We start from the raw sequence: 25418 nt of genomic DNA, 5'->3' as shown, positions 1-25418 counted from the left end.
AGTCCTTGCACTTCCTCCTGCATAATCTTAAGTGTTTCCCTTGTTAGTTTGAGTTGCATTACTGCACCAATACACCAAGCAATGAGAAATTTGAGCCAATGGATCAATCATTTGAGGTGTGTTTGACTGCCGACAAGAATTCAATCGAACATGTCATAGGGTAAAGGGTATCATTGCAAGAATATTACTGGAAACCTTGTGTTTAGAAATGATGTAACCACTTTAAAACGTGTTTTTCCATAATACTCTAGCTAGATCAAAAATGTAAAAATGATGGTTAATGGTGCTAAAGAGATCATTTCTTGATGGTAGGATGCAAAAAGATAACATAGGTGTGTGGTTTGAAATAGTGAACTCAAAGTTCAAATGATCCCATTTTGTTTCCATAGAATACTGACAGTTATGACAGGAAAACTTCAACAACGTATTTAATGGAAAATACATTATTTAGAAATTCAACCTCGTCTTCTTCTCTTCCTAACTATATTAATCCTACAATTAAAGGCTCACTTTTCAGGAAAACCAATTCTCCACAAATCAAACAAACTCGACGAAAAAAACAAAAACATACAAACAGAACAAATGGTATTGCCTCGAATTAGATTCCACAAAGGCCACTTTATTTTTCTCTATTCAGTATATATTCAAAACAAGATTCTGTTACTACAACCAAAAGCTCTCTAGTAAATAAACCATTATAGCACAGAGTTAGAGATGTAAGAAAAAGTTGTTCATGCCAATAGTGTCGGAGCTACCCATAGCACCAGGCCTAATCTCCTTGATATATGTAACATATCAGTAGGTTAGACGATAATGTATTACAAAATGTAGTATCGATATCGATTATTGGATATTTGTTCACTTATAATTAATGGGTATATGGAGTTTCGAGCCTTCGGGGATATGCATGTTTTTGGATTATTGCATCAATGTCACCTAAAGTCCGAAACTTAAATACTCTACACATAATATAATTTTTTGGACCTACCACACCAAAATTAATCAAAATGTTCCACGATTTGTACACTAATTTCACAATAATAATAATAATAATAATAATAATAATAATAATAATAATAGAACGGGAAGAAGAAGATGGATATAGAGGAACACTTTAGATGAACTACAAAATTAAAACTTTCGAAGGACCTACCTCCAACGAATCATAAACTCATTTTCATATCTGAAAAATCTCCACCTTCATAGCTTGTCAATCTCCATTTAATCCTGAGTGTATATCGCATCATAAAGGAAAGTTTATTTTGATTGTGGGAGATCATAATTTGGGTTTAAATAAAGTAGGCGAGAAGAAAATAATAATTGGTTTCCTTCGCTTTGTATTCTAGCTATATAGTCTTTTCATTTTTTTTTCAAACATCTAAATTAAAGACACCTAGTTAAATTGCTAATTAAATGACATTTATGTTGGCGTACATTCAAAATGATGCGTGGATTTGGGATTTTAATTTACCACCACGTGAAATGACCGATTACCCCATCACATGGTGTTAAACAATATTTCAATTTAAGTACAAAATGAGTACCATAAATTTACAAATGACGAAAAAGACTAAGTAGTCCGTATTTGAGTGTTTTAATTTCATTATTCATTAGTGGTACTATACATAAGAAAAATCTTAGGATGAATTTAAGAAGCAATGATAATTATAGAAGAAACTACTAATAGAGATATTTATTATTTCTTTTTTAACAAGATAATTTTAAAGTAATATGCTCCCAAAAATAAATTTTACATGACCCAAATTTGGATAGCTATTAAACTTTGAAGCCAATACTTCCATTTACTACTCCATGACGAACACGGTGATACGACTCCATTTGCAAATTTATAAACCTTTCTACAGCACACGATCACCTCTCGGCTTTATGGATCCTAGTTTATGATTTTTCCTATTCTACTACCACTTGAAACTATGTGCAGATACGTGTTTCATACAAGGACTTTCAAGTTACCTAAAAAAAAAATACAAGGACTTTCAACTTTATGGTACGTTCCTCAACTATTAATTTATACTAGGATAACTTTAGGAAGGGAACAATAATCAATTATTGTGATGATATCTTAAACTCATCGATTTTGGCTTCCTCAAATATTTCACACATATATAGGACCAACATTTTCATCGTATCTCACCAACATAAACTAGCGTAATGCGAAAAGGCGAGGAAGATCATGTGGCGAGGAAGATCATGTGGATGGTGAACTTATATTGGAGTGCATGAGAGTTTGTATGAGATGAAGAATATTGAGCGCTAATCTTAGTGGTGCCCAAATTTTTTTCCAAACTAATCTAGTTGTTAAATAGTTGATAGCTTCATATACATACACATAATATATGTGATTATATTATATGAACATTCATTAAGCACTAGTACCTCTTGTCATTTCAATTGCATTTCTTGATGTGCAACAAATGTGAACATTACTTGAATGTAATCGGGGTGGAGAGTGCCCTCTTAGAAACAGGGCCGTGTATTTAACAGGACCCCATGTAAAATGCTTACTTTCAGTTTGTTGCCCTTATCGCGGGTATACATACTTGGAAATTAAGTCAAGGTGATAGTTTTAAATTCTAATTAACTAAAGTATAAAATCTCCAAAATGGATTTTGTATTTTTTTAACTAGTCGGACTCAAAAATCAAAATACTAGATTCATACAAGGAGATGCCTCAAAATACTAGATTCAGCCATAGGACACAAAATACTCGAGATTAAAAAGAGATGCCTCATCCTATATTTAGAAATGCCACTTACTACACAATATAATGTAAAATGGTTTCCAAAAATAAAATGTTGAGCATTTCTAATGTCAAAGAGTAGTTTGGGCCATAAGAACACAGGCATGCCCCAAACATATTTTATTATATGCACAAATTTAGGCTCAAACACATAAATTGAGAGTAAACAGTGATTTCGGTTTTAGGACAAAAAACGGGGTGATATCAACAACTATCATTAATAATTTCGGTTTAAAGGACAAACAGACTGACTTCATAATATGTGAATGTGTTTTTGTCCTAAAACCAGTGTTCTAAAAAACGCTAGGCGGTAGTCGGGCGGTGGGAGAGTTTAGTGCCTAGTGCCTTTCTAGCCAAAGGCCTAGACGGGCAAGAAGGGCTAGCGGTTTTTTCCTAATATATATAGTAATATACACATATACTACAAAAAATAAAGAAAATCATTTACCATAATTCAAAAAATAAACACAAACAAAAATACTTATTACAAAAATGTGTAATAGTTGAAGAATATTGACTTCATATAAAAACATACTCTTTGTTATAGTGACATAATTTACATTAGACTTAAGTATTTTAAACTCATTTAAATCTTAAGCCTACACGGGCCTTTATTTTTCTACATTTAATCAAAAAAAAAAAAAAAAAAAAAAAAAAAAACTTGACTGGACCGCCTAGAGGCCGCCTAGACCCGCCTAGCCCGCCTAATCGGTCCGCCTAGACCCGCCTAGTCGGTTCACCGATTTTTTAAATGACTAGGGCCTAGGCGAGTCGGTTGGGCACCGCCTAGCGCCTAGAGACCGCCTAGGCGGCCGCCTAGACCGATTTTTAGAACAGTGCCTAAAACTGAAATTCCTCTGCTTAAAACCATTTTGTCCTATGGGCCAGCTCAGTGTTCTATATGTGCTTCGGGTTAAGCCCACAGACCTTTTAAAGCCCTAAGTTGACAGCCGTCGATTGCCCTTTCATTCGTTTTAATTCTCAGCCCATCATTATTTGCTGCTAGCTTCGTTTTAAATCGTCAGTTGTTCCAAAAGATTATCGGAAATCAAGGTATGTGAATAGAAAGCCTTGTATATGTCCAGGGCATTTTATTTAGTAGAAAAGTGTACAACATTTTTAGTTTGAGATGTCTAATGTGGCAGGGGTGATGGCCGAGGAGGAGTTACAAGTGGAACAAATAAATGAAAACCCACCTGAACCTGTAGTCTGTCAACTTTGTGATCGTCCTGGCCACACGGCTCCATTTTGTTATTTTAGATTTGAAGGTTGCTTTTTTGGCGACAGTGATCCTCCAACTGTCACGTTTACTGCTCCATCAAATGATCCTAATTGGTACTTTGCCTCCGGTGTCACTTTTCAAATGATTGCTGACATGGCCACTCTCTCTGTGCACTCTGAGTATCACAGTGGAGCAGGTATGCTACTGTTCATTTATCCAGTGGTTATTATTTTACAGTCAAGAACCGAATATCTGTTAGCAAATTTATTAGAGAAACAACTGGAAGTATATCTGCATTGGAATGATGCATCTGCATAAGCATTTCATCATTGAAAAGTTCATTCAAGTTATCGTAGGTAGCTAGGCTTTATAAGGCTACCTATAATTAGCTTAAAGTTACCTTGGTTATCTCTGAAGGAAGCACCATAGCCCAGAATTACCCTTGGCTGCTCCATTGGTGTTGATCTTGATCTGATTCAGTGAAGGGGGTAGTCATATGCATTGCCGACTGATTTGTTGTGGTCTTGATAACAAAGAGAGTCCTCAATAACTCCATGTCACCTACTTTGTTAAACTATGAATTTTCCAGATAATATGTTTACAGAAATGTCAGATTTGAATTTTATACTTCTTGCTGTGTGAAGGATCTAGCCTTGCAGAAAACGCTGCACTAGGCGTTGCTCTGAGGAATACTTGAGGACGGATTTTGCACTCCTCCAGTCACTGTTGGCGTTGGCGAACTTAGTCGGTCGGCAGCATTTCTTCAGCCTTTAATTTGATGAACGAGTTTTTAGTATTAAGGATGAACTACTTTCCAACAGTAGGCCATGTTTACTTACTGTCCAATAAACACTTGGAACAAGTCATAGCATGTGGCGTTGGGATCTAAACTTTCCAGGTTTAACACACTTCAAGAATTCGTGGTGCAGCCACTGCTGCCTACGGTGAAAAGTTCTGTGGAAACGTTCTCAGTTCTTATTTTCCAATTTTTTTTGCAAGTGCCTATAGCGGAAGCAAAGTAATAATTTAGGACTTCGGGTTTTTCTGCCCCTTGTGAATTTATCACAGCAGTGTTTTTCCTCTTTTTTCCCTCTTTTTTTGGTGAGAATCACAGCAAATCAGCAATTACTTCACTAGTTGTAAACGGATAGAGAAATTTTATAATGCACAATGGAGCCATATTCAGTAATTGTTAAAAGGGAATTAAATGCACATGGACACATGGTACTGTCACACAAGAGAGCTGTGGCTATGGTGGTATCTTAAGAGATATGGAGGGTAATACTCTAATAGCTGATACTGGTTCTACGGGAATAAAGTTTATTCTCTACCTACAAGTTAGAGCTATAGAGCAAGGACTGCTGCTTTGCTAAAAAGTTGGAACCAAAAGAGTTGCGTTGGCCTCTGACTGTCTCGGATCAATCCAGGCTATCAAGAGTTTTGAGACACCTACATGGTTATATCAGACCTTTGTTCTTGAAATGCAGATGCTTACCTCGCTTGCCGATCAAATGCAATACATTTTGATGTTATAACTTTTGAACATGTTTATCGGGTAACTAACAGAGCTGCTGACATGTTGGCAAGCTTGATACTAGAGAAACGCGTATCCAATGTTTTTACCCTGCCTCTAGATGCTAATCTGTGTAGTATACTTGAGGAGGATAAATGTGCTGTATCTATATGTAGGGTACTATGTACATGTAAGAATCAAGTTTTTTAAATGCAGGTTGGGGTCTGCCTAACCCCTCAACTTATTTTTAACGAAAAAAACAGAAATTCTTTCTGCCACTCATCAAACCTCCAAGATTAAATGTTACACTACAACAATAATGAGTTTTCCATTACACTTCCAATTAAAATGTCAACTGCGGACCTTTTCTGTTACACATATACAAGTACTCCACAAACTGATGCTATTGCACTAACAATCAATATCAGTTGGGTAAAGGCAACTAGTCCAATAAAAGACTGTTATTACCGTTTCCACCAGTTAACTGACGGGAAAATGAGTGCTCTTTTTCATTAGCAGCTCTTTTCCTCTTGAAACCCACTCCCCATATGTGATGTTGATTGACCAACCGCAACAAATGCCACTGTATCCCTCAATTTTGTTTGCAATTCAGGGCTTGGAAATGAACTTGTACTTGCATTCTTTCCGTATTCAATTAAATTCCTGTCAGGTGATCCTTTTCGATTCTCATCTCGCTATCAACATCTTCCATCTCATTGTTTATCACAACTAACTGATTTGTAGATGCATCAGTTGCATGAATCCTGTGGTTGGTAGGACCTGATAGGTCTTCTGAGGAGGAGTCTGTATCCATATGTGGGCAGTCAAATTCATCACCTGGACATACTTAATCAGAACATGCTACACATGCAATTTTTATAGATAAAAATATTCTTTATCCATTCAAAATGCACACTGTTAAACAAATAATTGACACGTGATTTTTCAGCAACTGGATCATTTTCATGGAAGATTTTATTCCTGATAATTGTACAGGAGAATGCCAAGGTCTAAATAATAAATAATATAATAGGAAAATAAAGTATCAAGGCAGGAGTATTTTTTATATTTTTTATTATTATGGTCTGTTAATTAAATCTCAACACTTTTTAAAATTGGATGGTTAATAGTTTCTAATCAGCTCGAATTAAGGACACAGATCTTTGTATGAGCTCTAAATGTGATTTCCAACCTCCTGATGAGCATCATGTTCATGTTATATAGCTGAGGCATGGTAGAAGCATCAACACATAATCTTGTCTTCTGTGAACTACAACTGGAAAAATATTGGAAATGCAAAGCTTATGTTCTATTATGGCAATAGGTATTATCAAAACTCATGGAAGTCCTCACCTCCAAGAAAAGCTTCTATAGTTTGGTACTGTATATTTGATGATTTCAGGGCAGTCTCTGTTCCATCTTCCACATGCTTCACTTGATTCTTGGTCTCAATATTATTTGTTTTCTCAAGTAAAACAAACTTATCCTTCTCCCACACACACTCCAATGCTATGCCATCATTGTCAGAGGGATGATGTTCCCTAATAACCTGTAAATATAATAAATTATTGAATCCAAAGGGAATAAAGAGATTTTGTTGAGACCCATGAAGAAATGTAATCTACATGGTAGGCAGACCTCAACTCCTTTAAGATTGAGTACGGCGGATTGAGCAATCTACATGGTAGGCAGACCTCAACTCCTTTAAGATTGAGTACGGCGGATTGAGCAATCTACATGGTAGGAATAAAGAGATTTGTTGAGACCCATGAAGAAATGCAATCTACATGGTAGGCAGACCTCAACTCCTTTAAGATTGAGTACAGCGGATTGAGCAGTTTGTGAGTTAGATGAGACCATGTTGAATACTGAAACAACATCAAGTAACATCTGTGGAACAATTAACGAAATATAACATGAGCATGTCAACCATGACTTAAAAAACCGGAATGACAAAGCAAGACACAATGTAATCAGTTTAGAGTACATGTGAAAACCTCAGCTTTGAGACCCCTAATATCTAAAATTGTAAATATGGTGGAGCTCACACGCCACACCAAGAATGAAATCTTTCTGTTTAGCAGAAAAAGGAGAAAAAAAAATACGAAACCTTTCTATATTTAAAATGTGTGAACAGTGTAGCTGCAATAGTTGTTGCCTAAATGGCTAAACTAAGCAATGGCAACGTCTGCATCCTACATTTCTCAACTTACAAAACCCATTTAAAAATAGCTATTTTCATACTTACTTGCTGGACCAAAACTCGTAGGCGTGCAAGCAGAGATAGAATTGATAGAGAAAATCCTGTAAAGAATGCTCGAGCAAGCAAGGAGGCTAACACACTATAGAACAGTTAAGAATAATTGTGATGCACATTTCTGACTTATTTTCAGAAGAAAACTAGCAAATGATGTCTGCTTTAATATTATAATAACATATCAAAAGGGATTCAATGACTTGATTATATAATATATTGTCAATATTGGTATATGTTCTGAGTAGAAGAAACTGATCTTAAGTATGATATGTTTGAAATTCCATTTAAAATTAGCTGTGTTTTACATAAAATTGTATGTTGCATGGAACTATGGAAATTGGGTACTACCTCATTAAACATATATGGGAATAAATGCTATGGAACAACCTATAATAGGTTAAAAACAGGGGAGAAAAAGTACCAGATAAGGTTTCAGATACTGGCATTAGAAATCAGAATCTTCATGAGTTACAGGTAATGTTCTGAAGATCAAACCACTTCAAAAGAAACTCATATTTACCAATTCTGACCTTCGGCACAAGTCATAAATTTTCAGACAGCAACCAGAAGAATTCAAATTTTGCCAATAAACTTAAATTATACAAAGCGAGAGAGGATACATAGCAGCCTTGATCATGGGTTCGACCATCTGCAACAGTTACAAGGGCTAGGTTAGGATACAGGAAGTCTCACCATATGAATAAATGCAAAGAAAAAAGAAAAACATTATCCTAAATCATTTGTCACTATGCCATTTTAGTATTTTACCCACTTAACCAAGAGAAAAGGGGTTCTCCATCTCAGAATGTCCTTTACAATATTGACGCACTGATGCACTTTTACTCCCTAAACATCTCCCATGCATGTTTAGGTCATTGTCATTACTGTTAACATGGTCTCATTCCACGCATAGATCCTAGGGAAACCTTGCATGGCTCATCAATGAATGGAAAAAAATATCTTAGCAACATGGACGCAGATGCAATGAACGACTGTTGCAACTCACTGACATTAGACCATTCCAGATACGATAATACTCTAAGAAACATATAATATATAACTAATGAAACAGAGGTATTCTTTCTTTCTTTTTTTCTGATTGATAAAATGTTTATTCCACAATCCCCTTAAACCCCCTTTTCCCCAGTCAAAGTGGGAATCTAACCCAAGACCTTTAGACCAACCTGGCAACCTCCCAAGTCTTGACTAGTAGGCCAATGGACACCTTCTCATAGTCACTTAAAGTAATGACACTTTTTCTCATGTTCTGACTTTTAGAACAATCATTTGTAGACACCATTAATTTGGACCGTTATGTTAGGTAAATTCACATGATATCAAATAGAACAATAGTACTTCACGACCATTGTTCACCGTATACCACAAGGACACAAGAACCTATATCAAACATCAAAAGTCTGTAATGCATTGGTTGTGTACTATTTCTGTAAATAGACACAAGTAGAACAAAGAGACCAAAAAATGTAGGATAAAAGAAAAAAGGCCAGAATAGCACCTGTGATAGTAAACGCGCAACTCCTAAAAGTCGCCTCTGAAGGTGGTGCTTATCAATATCGAGCTTTCTCTTCTTTGAACTGAAACATACAATATTCAACACACAAACAACTAACTTCAATTAAATGTCATCACTTAATTGCACACAAAAGAAGAGAATAGGTTATATTAATACCTAATAGGGGATTTATTCTTCATAGCTTGAAAGTAATTCAAGATCTCCTCCAAGCCGGCTGAGCGTAAAAGTTTCACATCCCTTCTCACCTAACAAAATAAATATGGTTCCCTTTCATTATAACTAAGAAAAAAACGAAAAGAGGAAGAATTGGTGAAAGAAAAAATAGTAATAATAAGAAAAGCTAAAAGACCTTGAATAGATGTTGGAAATACAAGGCTCGGCCCCTTGTAGGCAATTTTATCAAGAATAGCTGCCTCAGATTGGAGCTGAGCAAGAAGGCTCGGGATTTTCAATCTTTCGCTTCATCAGAAAAATCTACATACGAAGAAGATTCCAAGGTCTCATTCGTTAAAGCTTCCTTAAATAGTTAAATGTGGGTCGGGAGCCACTATTCTCTGATTTCGGAGAGATGATGAAGAGTTGGCAAATTTGCCTGGGTTCTACTAATTGATCCACTTGATCATTCTCATGGACTGTGCATCATTTTAGTGTCACCAAACTTTTTAGTCGGGTGAGTAATGTGCCATTTTGTATCTCTTCTTCGGGACTTTCATTCTTTCGCTTCATCAAAAATATCGACAGAGGCAACAGTATATGAGGTACATGGCAACACGAAAAGCCTAGGAGATTTGACTCCACGGTTCTCAATTCTTTCTAGAATATATATCTATACAATATATATATATATATATATATATATATATATATATATATATATAAAGAACTATACAACAAATGTCATATCATCTACCAGTTGTTCGTTCATGTGTAAAGAAATTATTTTACAGTGCGAAGCATAAAACGAATCACGGCCGTATGAACTCGACGGACACCATGTTCCTCCCAATAAAGTCACCTAAAATAAAAACAAACAATAGCTCTTCAGTGCACATGATTATGTTTTTAGTGACATTTCATCCATTTTATACACAATGCATAGTTCCACGAATGAAAGTTATTAGAAAAAACTATTTGTATGGGTCGGCTTTTTTTTTGTGTGTTTCTATTCAAATTGTATATGTACCCCATCACAGTCCCTACCTCAGTCACATGTCAACTTTTGCGTCCAGATGCTCTTCTATAACTGCTTCTATCGTAGTGGGTTTGACATTCATTACTTTACTAAACTATATTTTCTTACGCTTTGCCTCAACTTCCAGCATAACAGGTCATTTCTCATTGCGCAATAATTAATAGAGACACTAAGAAAAATTGATTGGCTCAACGATCGTCAGTGTTGTTCGGTAATGATGTCTTCCATTGAAGATACAAGGTTAGTTTTTATCTTTTTTAAAAAAGTTTTCAGTTCAGACAGAATGGCTTTGATGGATTTAGTAAATGATGTTTTCCCTTGATTGGTTTTAAAGTTTCAAGATAACTACTTTATTTAGTTTCAGGTATAAGGTAACAAGGACGGTCGGTCGGGTGGTGGTAAGATTCTCCGACTCAATGTCCATGCACTATTTAATTCTGATTGTTTTCGTCGCAACATATAGTCTAACTTCCAATGTATATCTAATATAACCTTATATTTGTTTTCAGTATGCTGATTTAAACAAGCACACAAACTGATTCAAATTTACTCCATAAGTTAAACATGGATTGTGAAATACCAGCTCCAGTGAATCTAGAAATAGTGCAAGTGAACATTCAAACGCAAACAGCAGTACAAGTTGAGGTCGACCCACTATCAAAACTTAGTTTTCCTTTCTATAACTTTAACTCATGTGAAATAAAATCATACTGGTTTTAAAGTTACTTCTACTACAGATTCGTCATGGTTCTATTTCCGACCAAATTTGTCATAGTAAAACACCCCACTTGCAAATACGACGTCAAATAGCAGATAAGATTGTAACTCCAAAATTATGCCCAACAACAGAACATCCACAACCAGTTGAGGTCGTCACCGTTAATCGTTCTTCCGTTATTGAACGACCTAGCTCAACGTGCGCGTCGAGAAAGGGAACGAGCTTTGCGATTGCAGCTAACTTTTCCAGTTGGAACTTCTATTCCTTAAATCGTCGGTTACAAACTACGTTTCAGGAGGTTCCACACATGATCCCATGCTTATATCACAGTGTCCAAATGAGATGCAATTTGGCAATCAATTGTCAGCATTACATTCTACTTGCGAAGACTGGTCCCACGATTCTCCAGAATCGGTACGTAGTTTTACCTTCGGCATCCAACTTGGATCATCTCCCTTGCAAAGTAGCCAGTAAGTCTAATATTACTCCTATAAACTTTTTATATTGTAATTTTATTGTGATTAAAACCTCATTGGTGCCTCTATTTTGAATTTCAGATTATTTAATACTACTCCTGTGAGTACGTCTAAGATAGACTTACATTCTCAAAAAGATATGAATTGTGAAGAAAAACATCAAGGACTTCATCAAGTCATGATGGTCAATCGTTCAAACATAATTGAACCACCCAATCGGTATGTACTAGCTCAACGTGCGCGTAGAGAGCGGGAAAGAACTTCACGCTTGCAGAGCGTTTCACAAGTGGCAAGTGTTATTTCTTCATCCACTACTGACAATGTGTCCAGAGATTCCCAACATTCTATATTGCCACCGTCTTGCCAGAGCGACAAAGGAAAAAATGTCGTTGATGACGAGGCACATATTTTACAACGTCTAAATGATAGGAAATTTGTCAGACAATTGTCTGCATCACATTCTGGCATTGACAATATGTGTTATTATTCTTCGCATTCTACACGTAATCTCGCTTCTCCTTTCCAACTTGGATCTCCGTCGTTGCCTAATAGCCAGTAAGTCTATTATATATTACTATTGTAAACTATTTTTTTTGGTGTCTTCTGGTCAATAAAATCTGATTAGTTCTATTTTGAATTTCAGACCAGGTGATACTACTCTTATGAGTACGTCTGATATAGACTTAAGCCATTATCAAAAGGAGGTGGATTTTAACTAAACCTCTGAAGGCGACGCAGAAACATCTGACGAAGAAGATTATGATGTATTTGAGTTTGGGCTTCCATTTGAGCCCTTGCCTGTTGTTCAGATGTGCGCCATGATCTTGGTGAAATGAACGTCCAATGTCAATCTTGCTCTGCCCTCCATTGGAGCGCTGAGCAATTGACCAGGTCTACCAAGAAGAAGCTTTTATTTGGGTCGTGTTGCCTACAAGGAAAAATAAAAGTCCCTTGCCTTCAACCTTTACCCCAACCACTCGAATCACTATTCGAAGGTGGTGATTGGCTAGCAAAAGATTTTTGTAAAAATATTCGATGGTACAACGCATGCAATGCCTTTACAAGTCTAGATGTCAAAGCAAATGATCGTGTCCTCAGAGGCCGTGGGCCAAAAGTATTCACTATTCATGGAGAATTGTGTCATAAAATTGGCTCCCTATTACCAAATAGTGATAATGACCCGAAATACACACAACTATACATTTATGATGCAAGTGCCGCTCTGGAATATAGAAGGCAACGCAATCCACATTTGTTAATAGAGGTGTTAAGTATTATTCAGGGGGTGCTTATTTAAGCGAATGCATGGTCCAAGTTTTTCAAAAATGCAAGTGACATTCTAAGGTCAAATGCAATTGTAAACAATAATATTCCTGCATATATACAATACACTCCCGTAATCGATCGACGTCGATTACAATCTTCCATCGACTTCGAAATTGCCGTTGTGTTGCACGGGGATGAAAGTAAATGTGACATGTTACGAGACATCATTGCATTATAAAGAAGGTGGACTGCAAAGGATAAGTGAGTGTCACCCAAAGATATTCACCCTACATTATGTCTTTGCTTTTCCTAGAGGAGACCTTGGTTGGGCACCAGATCTGCGCTAATGGGATATTGCTAACAATTGTCCAGGTGAAACTCGTTTGACTCAAGTGCAATATTACGCTTATCGTTTATTCGATCGCCCCACATAATACTCATCTATTTTGAGGGGAGGTTCTCTATTTCAACAGTGGTTAGTGGATGCCTGGGCTGCAACTGAACAGAACCGTTTGCATTATGTTCGGATGAACCAAGACCACATTCGTGCGGATTTGTATAAGTGTTTGATGGACATTTCCATGGAAGGGTTGCCTCTAGAAGAGATCGGTCAGCGTTACATTCTCCGCCGAGTCATCTGAGGGCCCAAGACAAATGTACGAAATTTACCAGGACTCAATGGCCATAATAGCGTTACAATAAACATCCGGATGTGTTTCTTCGCTACTGACAAACCCAAACTGGCGAGAGATTAGAAGAGCACTCAAGCAAACACAAAACCGCCCGGACCATCCAGAAGTGGTCGCATGTGTATTTGAGTTGAAAAGGAAAGCCATCATGGAAGAAATACTCAAAAATGGTGTGTTCGGCAAAGCCGTTGCACATGTATATACAATAGAATTCCGAAACGAGGTCTCCCCACATGCATGCCCCTCATCCTGTCTCAAAACGGCCGATAAGGTGCATAACGCAAAAAACAGGTTGATAAGATAGTGTGCGCAGAATTTCCTGACCCTGTCTCCCAACCAACACTTTTTGAAACTGTCAAGAGGTGTATGGTTCACGGACCCTGTGGCGCCAAGAATCCGCAGGCCCCATGCATGGAGTATGGAAAGTGTACCAAACATTATCCACGTGAATTCACCGATGAAACAACAATGGATCAAGTTGGGTATCCTATTTACCGTAGGCGCAATAATGGTAAGGAGTACGAAGTTCGGGATTATCAAGTTGATAACAGGGATGTAGTGCCTTACAACCCATTCTTATCAGAAATGTTCAATTGCCATATAAACGTTGAAGTATGTTCATCAGTTCGTGTCGTTAAATACATTCACAAATACATCTACAAAGGCCACGACAGGGCAACTATGGTGATACTTGGCACTGATGATGAGATTCAACAGTATATTGATGCAAGGTATGTGGGACCACTGGAGGCAGCATGGGGTCTGCTTGAATTTCCTTTGCACAAGGAGTACCCAAAAGTTGAAAGATTAGCAGTTCATCTTGAAGGAATGCATCATGTTGTTTTCAATGCAAAAGACTCCAGTGCTGCTGTTCTTGCTAGAGCAGACAAACAGAAATCAACCTTGACAACTTTTTTTGAACAGTGTTCTCGAGATGCAGAGGCCCGTGCATTTACTTATCAGGAATTCCCACAGCACTATGTTTGGAAAAAAAACAAAAAATTCTAGAAGAAGAGAGACCAATGTTGCGCTATTGGGAGAATGTACTTTGTAAATCCAAATGCTGGAGAACTTTTCTACCTCCGCTTACTCTTGACAGTAGTCAAAGGTCCTACATCCTTTACAGATCTTCGTATTGTCAACGGATCTGAATATAGTACATTTAAAGCGGCATGTGTTGCACGTGGTCTTTTAGAAGACGACGATGAATGGAGGCAATGTCTACAAGAGGTGTCCATAATCAACACTGGCTACCAACTGCGAAGATTGTTCAACATTATGCTTTTAGAATATTCCCCAACAAGTCCTGTGCTATTGTGGAATGAATTTGCAACAAGTATTTGTGATGACCTTGCAATGAAAATACGTAACACATTCACAATTCCTTACCCAACCGAAGAACAAGTAGCTGATTATAGGTTATATTTGTTGAACCAATTGTTTTTTGAAGCAGGAAGAACATTATCTAATTTCCCAGACATGCCTAAACCCAGAAGAAACTGGGATGAAGTTACAGAAAACAGACTCATTTGGGAGCAAAGACAGCTCCAGCATGATGGGCTCCACGCAGAGGCCACTTCGAATGTATTGCGTCTGAATGACGAACAACGTGACACCCATACCAAGGTAACAGATTCAGTGGTAAACAACCGGGGAGAAGTTTTTTTTTTGGATGGAGCAGCAGGGACTGGTAAAACATTTGTGTACAACACAATTGCTGCAATTTGCCGCAGTCTTGGTCATATAGTAATAACGGTTGCTTCATCTGGAATTGCAGCGTTGTTGTTATCTGGTGGAATTGGAAGAACGGTCCATTCAACTTTTAAAATTCCTTTAAATGTGATGGATGAAACATTCTACAGTTTTACTAAAAACTCAATACATGCTAAACTTTTCAAAGAGACAAGCTTAATAATTTGGGATGAAGTGCCGATGCAACATAGACAACGTGTTGTGTTTTGTTGAAAAGGACGCCGAGATATCGGGGGATAATTCAAATCCTTTCGGTGGAATAACTGTTGTTCTTGGAGGTGATTTTAGACAAACCCTCCCTATTATACCAAAAGGGGTCGGGAGCAATTTGTAGGTGCATCGTTGAGGAGATCTCAGCTATGGCGGCATGTTAATGTTGTGCACTTGGTCCAAAACATGCGCCTTGATGTGTCAGACCCTGATAATGCAAACTTTGCCAATTACTTGGTCGAGGTTAGTTGTTAATTTAAACTTTTAGTTATGGTTCTTTACTATAGATATATGTTTAGTCAAAGTTGAGTGACAGCTAATTTTGTTTTTTTCTTGACTTTTAGCTTGGAACGACTCCTGCGGAAATGGTCGATCTGCCTACAGGCATACATTAGTGTGGAAATCAAGAAGAAATCATTTCTTCAGTTTATCCAAATTTGGATATGGCGGGCACAACATCACCAGCTTTTCTAAATGAACGAACTATACTCTCTGCACGAAAATACGACGTCAGTTTAATCAATGAAGCAACTCTAAATTTGTTTCCTGGAGAAAAGCTTTCTTACTTAGCAGCAAATAAAATCATCGATGATGCTAACAATTCTGAAAACAATGGCTCCCGTTATCCAAGTGAATTTCTTAACTCTCTGCCCTATAATGTTGCTTAGGAATATTGCACCAAGGGATGGACTCTGCAACGGGACAAGACTAATCGTGCTTCGTTGTAAAAAAAAAGTGATTCAATTAATTATTTTAACTGGGGCATAAGCTGGAGAAACTGTGTTTATTCCTAGAATATCTCTGTCCACCTGATTCATCTAACAGTACATCTTCGAAGAGGATTAGTTTTCTCTTACCACCTGATTCATCTAACAGTACTACCAATATAGTGTACCCAGAAGTTTTGCTTTCATATTGTACAAGGGAAAACAATTTATGTTAATATATTAATTACACAAGTATCATTCAAATAATGAATTGCGTGCTGTCAATTTGAAAGAAGTAAGTCCAATGCTTGACTCCCTATAAGGACCCTTTTCCTTTGACTTTTTCCAATTTTGCCAAACTTTATATTAAATTACAATATGCAATCAACCATGCGTCATAAAGTGGCACACGGGTTTTTATCCCTTGACCATAATTGATCTGACATTATTTAAAAGTGGCTCCATTATATCAAACCACTGATAGCATTGACACACATGCGCGTGGGTATTTATCCCTTCACAATAATTGATCTTACATTATTTAAAACTGACTCCATTATATCAAACCACTGATAGAATTAAAACACATGCATTCGCACTGATTTTATGAAGTTAATGACGTTGTAGTATTTTTTTTTTATATTATACTTAATATTAAACGCCAAAAAAAAAAGTTTGTTTGACAAATTGATTTTTCTTTATTAAATAATTCTTTTACAGTTATATCTACGTACATCTTTTGTTAAATAATTCTCCAACTGTGCTAAACAATGTAACAATTTTTTAAAATTCCTCATGCGACATCCCTCATGCTTAAATTGTAAGAAAAAGTTGTTAAAGAAAAAGAAAATAAGGGACACAGATATGTTTATACAAAAAAACTTGCGACACACTTACAAGTGTAACAATATAAAAAAAAACCCAACCTTCTTATCTCTCCACATCTAAAAAAAATCGGCTCACCTATACACACACCCATCCATCCCCATCAGTTTTATGCCCTAAAACAATATTTATTTTCCTACATCCATGCTCATTTATCTTTCTCATCAGAAACCTAACTTACAAATGGCCCAAAACAGACGAATTGTTCCCGAGCAGAATTTTATACAGATTTACAATAAAGGCCTGTTCCAACCTTTTTTTGATATTGAACTACAACGTAGATGTTGGTTATCTCTTTTACATCGGCCCGATGCTGCATATTCCCCGGAATTAGTTTTAATGTTTTACAATAATGGTAGATTCGAAAATGGTTGTTTTTTCGTTCGTTTGAATGAACGCGAGTTTGAGTTCACTCCGCAACTAGTTTCCGAGAGTACACACATTGCAATGAATGACAATGTACTCACACTCCAAAAGGCACCCTACGATACTATTAAAACATTGATGATTGACACAGTGATTAATGGCGAATGCAACTGAGGGGCACGTTGTGTTTACCAGAACTCACTAAGGCGCAACCAACTAGCAGTGACACAGTGGTTGGCTCACAATGTAGTCGGTACATCAAAAGCATGCGACATTACGAAGACGATCCTCCACCTACTATGGGTTTTGCAGAACAAAAAAGACGAATTTTGTATGGTGCAGTTTCTTTGGAACACAATTACACAGGCTCGAAAGAATTCTGCTCCCCTACCAACTTTAATCACAAAAATCATGTTACGCTGGGGTTTTTATACTGGTTTTGCTAGGTTGAAAATTTCAACGGCAGGCAACGTCGCCAGCTACAGAACTTGCGTTGCGGGTTTTTGGACACCTGTTGAGATGTGCACTACTCGACATGAACAGGAGGAGTCACCTGCAGCCCAAGTAGATTACTTTACTGAAGATGCATTGAGGGAGATAGTTAATCCTATAGTTGGTATTCGTTTTCTTTTCCAGCTCATGAGGGCAATGTACGAACACCAGGGATTCATTCATACACAATTAATGAATTTGCAAGATCATGTGGAGGTGTATGGTGAAGAACAGTTACAGTTCTTGCATAATCAAGCACAATTTTTAGAAAACCAGGCACAAATTTTGGGCAACTAGAGACAAATTTTTGAAAACCAGGGAGACCTTCAGCAGCAGGTTCTACAACATATCAATGAACTTCAAGCTATTGTGACTACTTTGATTTCTCAAACAACCCGTCGTCAATGCCCACGAGCTCCTTCGTCATCTGATTCTGCATCCAGTTAAGAGTTTACAACTTTTTAATGTTAAGTTACTGTTAGTTATGCAATTTGGAAGTGGTGTAATATTTTTATGACATAAATTCAAACTTTCAATTATTCTATGTGGTCTTCATGTAAGTACCAACATCTCTTATTTCGCACCTCCCTCACATTTACAACAGTTCATTTAGCACTTACATCAACCCTAAGAGGCATAAAACTTCAGTTAGGATAGTTAACAACACAACAACATTCATTACCACACAGATAACAATCAAGGACAAGTGTGATTTTCTTTTCATTAGGAAGCATAGGTTGGTTGCAATCAGTATATTGTATTTCCTTACTAAAACATCCAACCTAATCGCATTTCAGCCACATTTCAACTACTTTGCCTGAACGATCCCAAACTTTGACCAAATACATAATGCCTCTGTAATTTTCCTCCCTACATCTTCGATTAAGGTAGGGACAAGTTGGACATGTGTGTCCTTCTTGCTCACAAAGCTGACAAACCTGTAAAAGAAAATAACATTGAAAAAATGTTACAAATCAGTCATAATATCATCATTAAGGATTAATCCTTTCCTTTAAATGGGTCAATTTGGGTTTCATTCGGTTAAGTTTTTTTTTCCAACAATTAATTTTAGAATTAAGTTTTTCTATTATCTCGGTGGTACAAATGTTCTGATAGGAGCTCCACCCATTTCTGCTTAAGTGATAAACAAGATTGGTAGGTACATGAACAAAGACAATTACTCAAGAATAAATTTTTGATTGAACTCTTATAGTACAACAACTGAGACAACCCCCAACGGTAAATATTTTTTGACCGTTGGATGAACATGCACATTTATTACAAATGAAAATTATATTGTATATGTAACAACTTCAGGGAACTATTATACGTTGAAATGTGGTGGGAGTTATACTTTTGTTGTTCATTCATGAATAGATTCAACTGATTAATCTTCCGATGAAACATACGTGATTGTTAAATACAATTGCGTGTATAAGAAATGAAACAGTTTGAGATGCTTAATTAATTTCTTATCGTGATGTTTTTTAAAATGCTTTAGGTCTTTGTAATTTACCATGCTGTTAAATACATTTATATTTGAAAACATTAAAAAATGTACTTGACGTTTCCTTCGCACGCCTTCTAAAGCTTTGTTAAAGTTTTTACATTGTTCTCCAGTTTACAACGTTCAAAAAAGTCTGTCCGTACCTTTTTTTTACACCGATAAACTAAACAATTATGGTTTTCTTGCAGTATAGAATGCTAGACCTAATTTTCCAAGTGGCCTTATGATATCCAATTATTGTTGAGGACCAAAACAAAAAAAACATAACAACTTGCTTTAAGAAAATATACAAACTCCCAAACAAAATAAGTTAATTCCTACATGTGTACTCAAATTTTTTCTCAAGCTGACGTTGTTTTTCCAAATGAGTATCCACTCATCTAAAATTATTATTATTTTTTACTTGCAAAGTAGGCCTATTTTCTATCTCCAACATCTGGTCACTGTGCAACAAATAATATCTCTTCAGTGCATAGAATTCTGTTTTGAGCAACTTTTGTGCATTCTATACACAATGCATAGTTCCCGTAAAAAAAATTAGTAGGATAACTATTTGCATAGTCCGGTTGTTAATGTTTATTACAAGTTAGTAGCAAAACAATTTATTTAAATTATTTGCATAGGTTAGTTGCATAGGTGGGTGGTTCACATTGACGCACCAAAATAATTTGATTGCCTCAACAATGATCAGTTTTGTTTTGTTATGATATCTTCCATTGCATACTTCTAGAAAAAATCATAAATCCAACAAAGAAAACTACCAGAAAAACTATTTGCATAGTCCGGTTGTTAGTGTTTATTGAAAGTTAGTAGAAAAACTATTTAATGAAATTATTTGCACAAGTTGGTTGCATAGGTGGGTGGTTTACATTGAGAAACCAAAATAATGTTTCGCATATATCGCTTTAATCAATTTTCAAACAGTTTAAAGGTGGACCATGTTCAAATCAATAATGCTTTTCTTAAAAGTCTGCATGCTTCACATTATAATTTTTGAAGTGGACTTACGACATCCAATTATTGTTTAGAAAAAAAATGAAAAACGTAACAACCTGCTTTACGAAAATGTACCAACTCCCAAAGAAAATAAGGCAAATCCTACATGTGTCTTTCTCAAGCTAACGTTTTATTTTGAAATGAGTACCTGTACATCTAAAATTATTATTACTTCCTGTTGCAAAGTAGGCCTACTTTGTTTATTGGAAATTATTGTACGTTGAAATGTGGTGGGCGTTATAGTTTTGTTGTTCGTTCATGAATAGATTCAACTGATTAATCTTCCTGATGAAACATACATAATTGTTAAATACAATTGCGTCTATAAGAAATCAAACAGATCGATATGCTTAATTATTTTTTTTTATCGTGATGTTTTTTAAAATGCTTTAGGTCTTTGTAATTTACCATGCTGTTAAATATATTTACATTTGAAAACATAAATAATTATACTTGGCGTTTCCTTCGCACGCCTTCTAAAGCTTTGATAAAGTTTTAACACTATTCTCCAGCCTACAAAGTTGAAATTAATCTGTCCGTAACTGTTTTTTACAACCCCCAACGGTAAACATTTTTTAACCGTTGGAAGAACATGCATATTTATTACAAATGAAAATTATATTGTATATGTAACAATTTTAGGGAACTATTGTACGTTGAAATGTGGTGGGCGTTATACTTTTGTTGTTCGTTCATGAATAGATTCAACTGATTAATCTTCCGATGAAACATACATGATTATTAAATACAATTGGGTGTATAAGAAATGAAACAGTTTGAGATGCTTAATTAATTTCTTATCGTGATGTTTTTTAAAATGCTTTAGGTCTTTGTAATTTACCATAATGTTAAATACATTAACATTTGAAAACATTAAAAAAATATATTTGACGTTTCCTTCGCACGCCTTCTAAAGCTTTGTTAAAGTTTTTACACTGTTCTCCAGTTTACAACGTTCAAATAAATATGTCCGTACCTTTTTTTCGCACCGGTCAACTAAACAATTATGCTTTTCTTGCAGTACAGAATGTTAGGCCTAATTTCCCAAGTGGCCTTATGATATCCAATTATTGTTGAGGACCAAAACAAAAAAACATAGAAACTTGCTTTAAGAAAATATACAAACTCCCAAACAAAATAAGTTAATTTCTACATGTGTACTCAGATTGTTTCTCAAGCTGACGTTGTTTTTCCAAATGAGTATCCACTCATCTAAAATTATTATTAGTTTTTACTTGCAAAGTAGGCCTATTTTCTATCTCCAACATCTGGTCACTGTGCAACAAATAATATCTCTTCAATGCATAGGATTCTGTTTTGAGCAACTTTTGTGCATTGCATACACAATACATAGTTCCCGCAAAAAAAATTAGTAGGATAACTATTTGCATAGTCCGTTTGTTAATGTTTATTACAAGTTAGTAGTGGAACTATTTATTTAAATTATTTGCATAGGTTATTTGCATAGGTGGGTGGTTCACATTGACGCACCAAAATAATTTGATTATCTCAACAATGATCAGTGTTATTTTGTTATAATGTCTTCAATTGCATACTTCTATAAAAAATCATAGATCCAGCAAAAAAAGTGACCAGAAAAACTATTTGCATAGTCTGGTTGTTAGTGTTTATTGAAAGTTAGTAGAAAAACTATTTAATGATTGCACAGGTTAGTTGCATAGGTGGGTGGTTTACATTGAGAAACCAAAATAATGTTTCGCATATATCGCTTTAATCAATTTTCAAACAGTTTAAAGGTAGACCATGTTCAAATCAATAATGCTTTTCTTGCAGTATGGACTGCTACGTATAATTTTTGAAGTGGACTTACGACATCTAATTATTGTTTAGAAAAAAATGAAAAACATAACAACCTGCTTTACGAAAATGTACCAACTCCCCAAGAAAATAAGGCAAATCTTACATGTGTCTTTATCAAGCTAACGCTTTATTTTGAAATGAGTACCTGTACATCTAAAATTATTATTACTTCCTGTTGCAAAGTAGGCCTACTTTGTTTATTGGGAACTATTGTACGTTGAAATGTGGTGGGCGTTATACTTTTGTTGTTTTTCTTCGTTCATAAATAGATTCAACTGATTAATCTTCCGATGAAACATACATAATTGTTAAATACAATTGCGTCTATAAGAAATCAAACAGATTGATATGCTTAATTAATTTGTTATCGTGATTTTTTATAAAATGCTTTAGGTCTTTGTAATTTACCATGTTGCTAAATACATTTACATTTGGAAACATAAATAAATGTACTTGGCGTTTCCTTCGCACGCCTTTTAAAGCTTTGATAAAGTTATAACACTGTTCTCCATCGTACAAAGTTGAAATTAATCTGTCCGTACCTATTTTTTACATGAGTCAACTAAATAATTATGGTTTTTTTGCAGTACAGAATGCTAGGCCTAATTTTCCAAGTGGCCTTATGCTATCCAATTATTGTTGAGGACCAAAACAAAAAAAAAAAAAAAAACAACTTTCTTTAAGAAAATGTACAATCTCCCAAACAAAATAAGTTAATTCCTACATGTGTACTCATATTGTTTCTCAAGTTGACGCTGTTTCTCCAAATGACTATCTATTCATCTAAAAATATTCTTAGTTTTTACTTGCAAAGTAAGCCTATTTTGTATCGTCGACATCTACTCACTGTGCAACAAATAATATCTCTTCAATACACCGAATTCTGTTTTGAGCCACTTTTGTGCATTCTATATAAAATGTATAGTTCCTGCAAAAAAAGTTAGTAAGATAACTATTTGCATAGTCCGGTTGCTAATGTTTAGTGCAAGTTAGTAGCATGACTATTTATTTAAATTATTTGCATATGTTAGCTGCATAGGTGGATGGTTCACATTGACGAACTAAAATAATTTGATTATCTCAACAATGAATAGCGTTGTTTTGTTTTGATGTCCTTCCATTGCATAGTTCTAGAAAAAGACATAGATCCAGCAAAGAAAGTTAGCAGAAAAACTATTTGCATAGTTTGGTTGTTAGTGTTTTTTGAAAGTTAGTAGAAAAACTATTTAATGAAATTATTTGCACAGGTTGGTTGTATAGGTGGGTAGTTTACATTGAGAAACCAAAATAATGTTTTGCATATATCGCTTTAATCAATTTTCAAACAATTTTAAGATCGGTCATGTTCACATTAATAATGCTTTTCTTGCAGTACGGACTGCTACGTATAATTTTTGAAGTGGGCTTATGACATGCAATTATTGTTTAGAAAATAATGAAAATCTACAATTTTTTCAATATCCAAACTATTTTCAGGTCCACAATTTTCAAATCTACACTTCCGAAAGCCTAACACCAACCCATTTTTCTTATGCCATCCCAACACACTGACCCTTGTGGATTCAATAAAATTATTTTGGTTCCTCAATGTGAACCACCCACCTATGCAACTAACCTATGCACATAATTTAAATAAGTAGTTCTGCTACTAACTTTCAATAAACACTAACAACCGGACTATGCAAATAGTTTCCTACTAACTTTTTGTCCTGAAACTATGCATTGTGTATACAAATCACAAAAGTAGCTCAACTTAGTGCACATGTAGGTAACGGTCCCACGACAATAAATAGTTATGCTACTAACTTTCAATAAACACTAACAACCGGACTATGCAGATAGTTTTCCTACTAATTTTTTCTCCTGGAACTATGCATTATGTATTCAAATCACAAAAGTTGCTCAACTTAGTGCACATGTAGGAAACGGTTCCACGACATTGTATTAACGACATTATTGCCACTGATGAAAGTTTGAAAATTATTATTACGGTTAGTAGAATATGGGAAATAACTGATTACTCCACAGATGAATTAAAGTCTTTAGACATGTTACTCACCGACCAACACGTAAGTATATATCACATATCACCATACTTTTACAGTTTTTAGATGATTCAAAAAAAAATTTGACTCACTAATAGTCAAACAAACTTGACTAAAAAGTTGCGCCTACTTTTGATACGACAAGAAAAATAGTATAAACCAATACATATGAAAAAAAAAATTGACACTAATACAGAAAAACCCGTTCTCAGGCAAAGGCACTATTTACAAAGAAAATCATTCAAATCTTCGTATGCCAAAACTTGGTTAACTATAGAAATAGTAAATTGAATATTAGTTAAGAGTGGTTGACAAGAAATAAGACAGTGAGTTTCTACTTCATTTGGAACATGGTATATACTAGAATGTAGGCTAACATAATCAGTTGTGAAAAGAAAGCTGCATAGCCTCCCTAATATTATATTCTATACGGATCAAATATACTTTTAAAGTACTTTGTTCCCACTTGTAGAGTGGTTGACAGTAAAGAAGATAAAATTCTCCCTGTGTCATTTGGAACATCTCCCATGATAGACCCAACACTTTCTAGCTCTATTTCTCGCAGCAGTTTTTCCCAGCTATAAATACTTCGTTACCCCTCCCACCAAACTTCCTATATAATTCAAAAAGCAAGATTTTCCTATCATTCTATAAATAACTTAAGGTATGCAAAACTCCATTTTAGAACTTCCCAATTTTGTTTTTAAGGTTTAATCGCTTCTGCAATTATTGAAACAAATTTCATTTATGGAGTATCACTTCATCCAAGCATAAAAGATCTTTGAGATAAATAAAGTAGCTATTGAGAGCATAGTGAGAAGCAACAAGCTCGAGAAACAAGAAAATACATCGAAAGAAGTGTTTATTTTTTGTCCACTTGCTTTTCATTTCTTTAACTTTTAACACACATATATTAATAATAATAAAAAATTCAAATTTTGATGATTACTTTTTCTCCTTTTTATGTTGACACCCACTTGAGTCGTGTTACCTATGTATCCATTTCTTA

The 25418-nt window shown here is 35.4% G+C and overlaps 1 protein-coding gene, 1 long non-coding RNA gene and 1 pseudogene across 4 annotated transcripts; 2 read left to right on the top strand and 1 right to left on the bottom strand.

Moving 5' to 3' along the window:
- Positions 1-3689: 3689 nt before the first annotated feature.
- LOC147517140 (uncharacterized) lies at positions 3690-5172 on the top strand. Of its 2 annotated transcripts, XM_086589520.1 has the most exons (3): positions 3690-3814; positions 3907-4179; positions 4628-5172. In XM_086589520.1, exons 2-3 carry the CDS (start codon positions 3912-3914, stop codon positions 4678-4680), a joined length of 321 nt encoding a protein of 106 aa, XP_086445646.1. In that variant the 5' UTR covers positions 3690-3814; positions 3907-3911; the 3' UTR covers positions 4681-5172. The 2 variants fall into 2 exon arrangements, with proteins under 2 accessions (XP_086445646.1, XP_086445645.1); XM_086589519.1 differs by lacking the exon at positions 3690-3814 and having other exon boundaries at positions 3821-4179.
- Positions 5173-5781: 609 nt separating this feature from the next.
- LOC147517139 (uncharacterized) lies at positions 5782-10561 on the bottom strand (annotated as a pseudogene). Its single transcript, XR_015213062.1, has 9 exons — positions 10497-10561; positions 9637-9746; positions 9444-9532; positions 9270-9348; positions 8374-8402; positions 7745-7838; positions 7297-7386; positions 6850-7045; positions 5782-6333 (listed from the first exon to the last, which is right to left on the bottom strand). The product of XR_015213062.1 is annotated as an uncharacterized LOC147517139 (transcript).
- Positions 10562-10605: 44 nt separating this feature from the next.
- LOC147517138 (uncharacterized) lies at positions 10606-11352 on the top strand. The gene is made up of 4 exons (XR_015213809.1): positions 10606-10719; positions 10844-10877; positions 10989-11124; positions 11217-11352. It is a non-coding gene; the product is annotated as an uncharacterized LOC147517138 (long non-coding RNA).
- The last annotated feature ends 14066 nt before the right edge of the window (positions 11353-25418 follow it).

This window comes from Coptis chinensis, chromosome 2 (assembly GCF_015680905.1).
Source record: "Coptis chinensis isolate HL-2020 chromosome 2, ASM1568090v1, whole genome shotgun sequence".
Lineage (NCBI taxonomy): Eukaryota > Viridiplantae > Streptophyta > Magnoliopsida > Ranunculales > Ranunculaceae > Coptis > Coptis chinensis.
The sequence above is the reverse complement of the archived record's forward strand: the minus strand, read 5'-3'. Positions and strand labels throughout refer to the sequence as shown.

Bases quoted from the DNA above. Each gene is read 5' to 3' on its own strand.
- LOC147517140 (XM_086589519.1), top strand. From the start codon at position 3,891: ATGTCTAATGTGGCAGGGGTGATGGCCGAGGAGGAGTTACAAGTGGAA. The intron at 4,180-4,627 runs GTATGCTACTGT...TGCTGTGTGAAG, and splicing joins TGAGTATCACAGTGGAGCAG to GATCTAGCCTTGCAGAAAAC.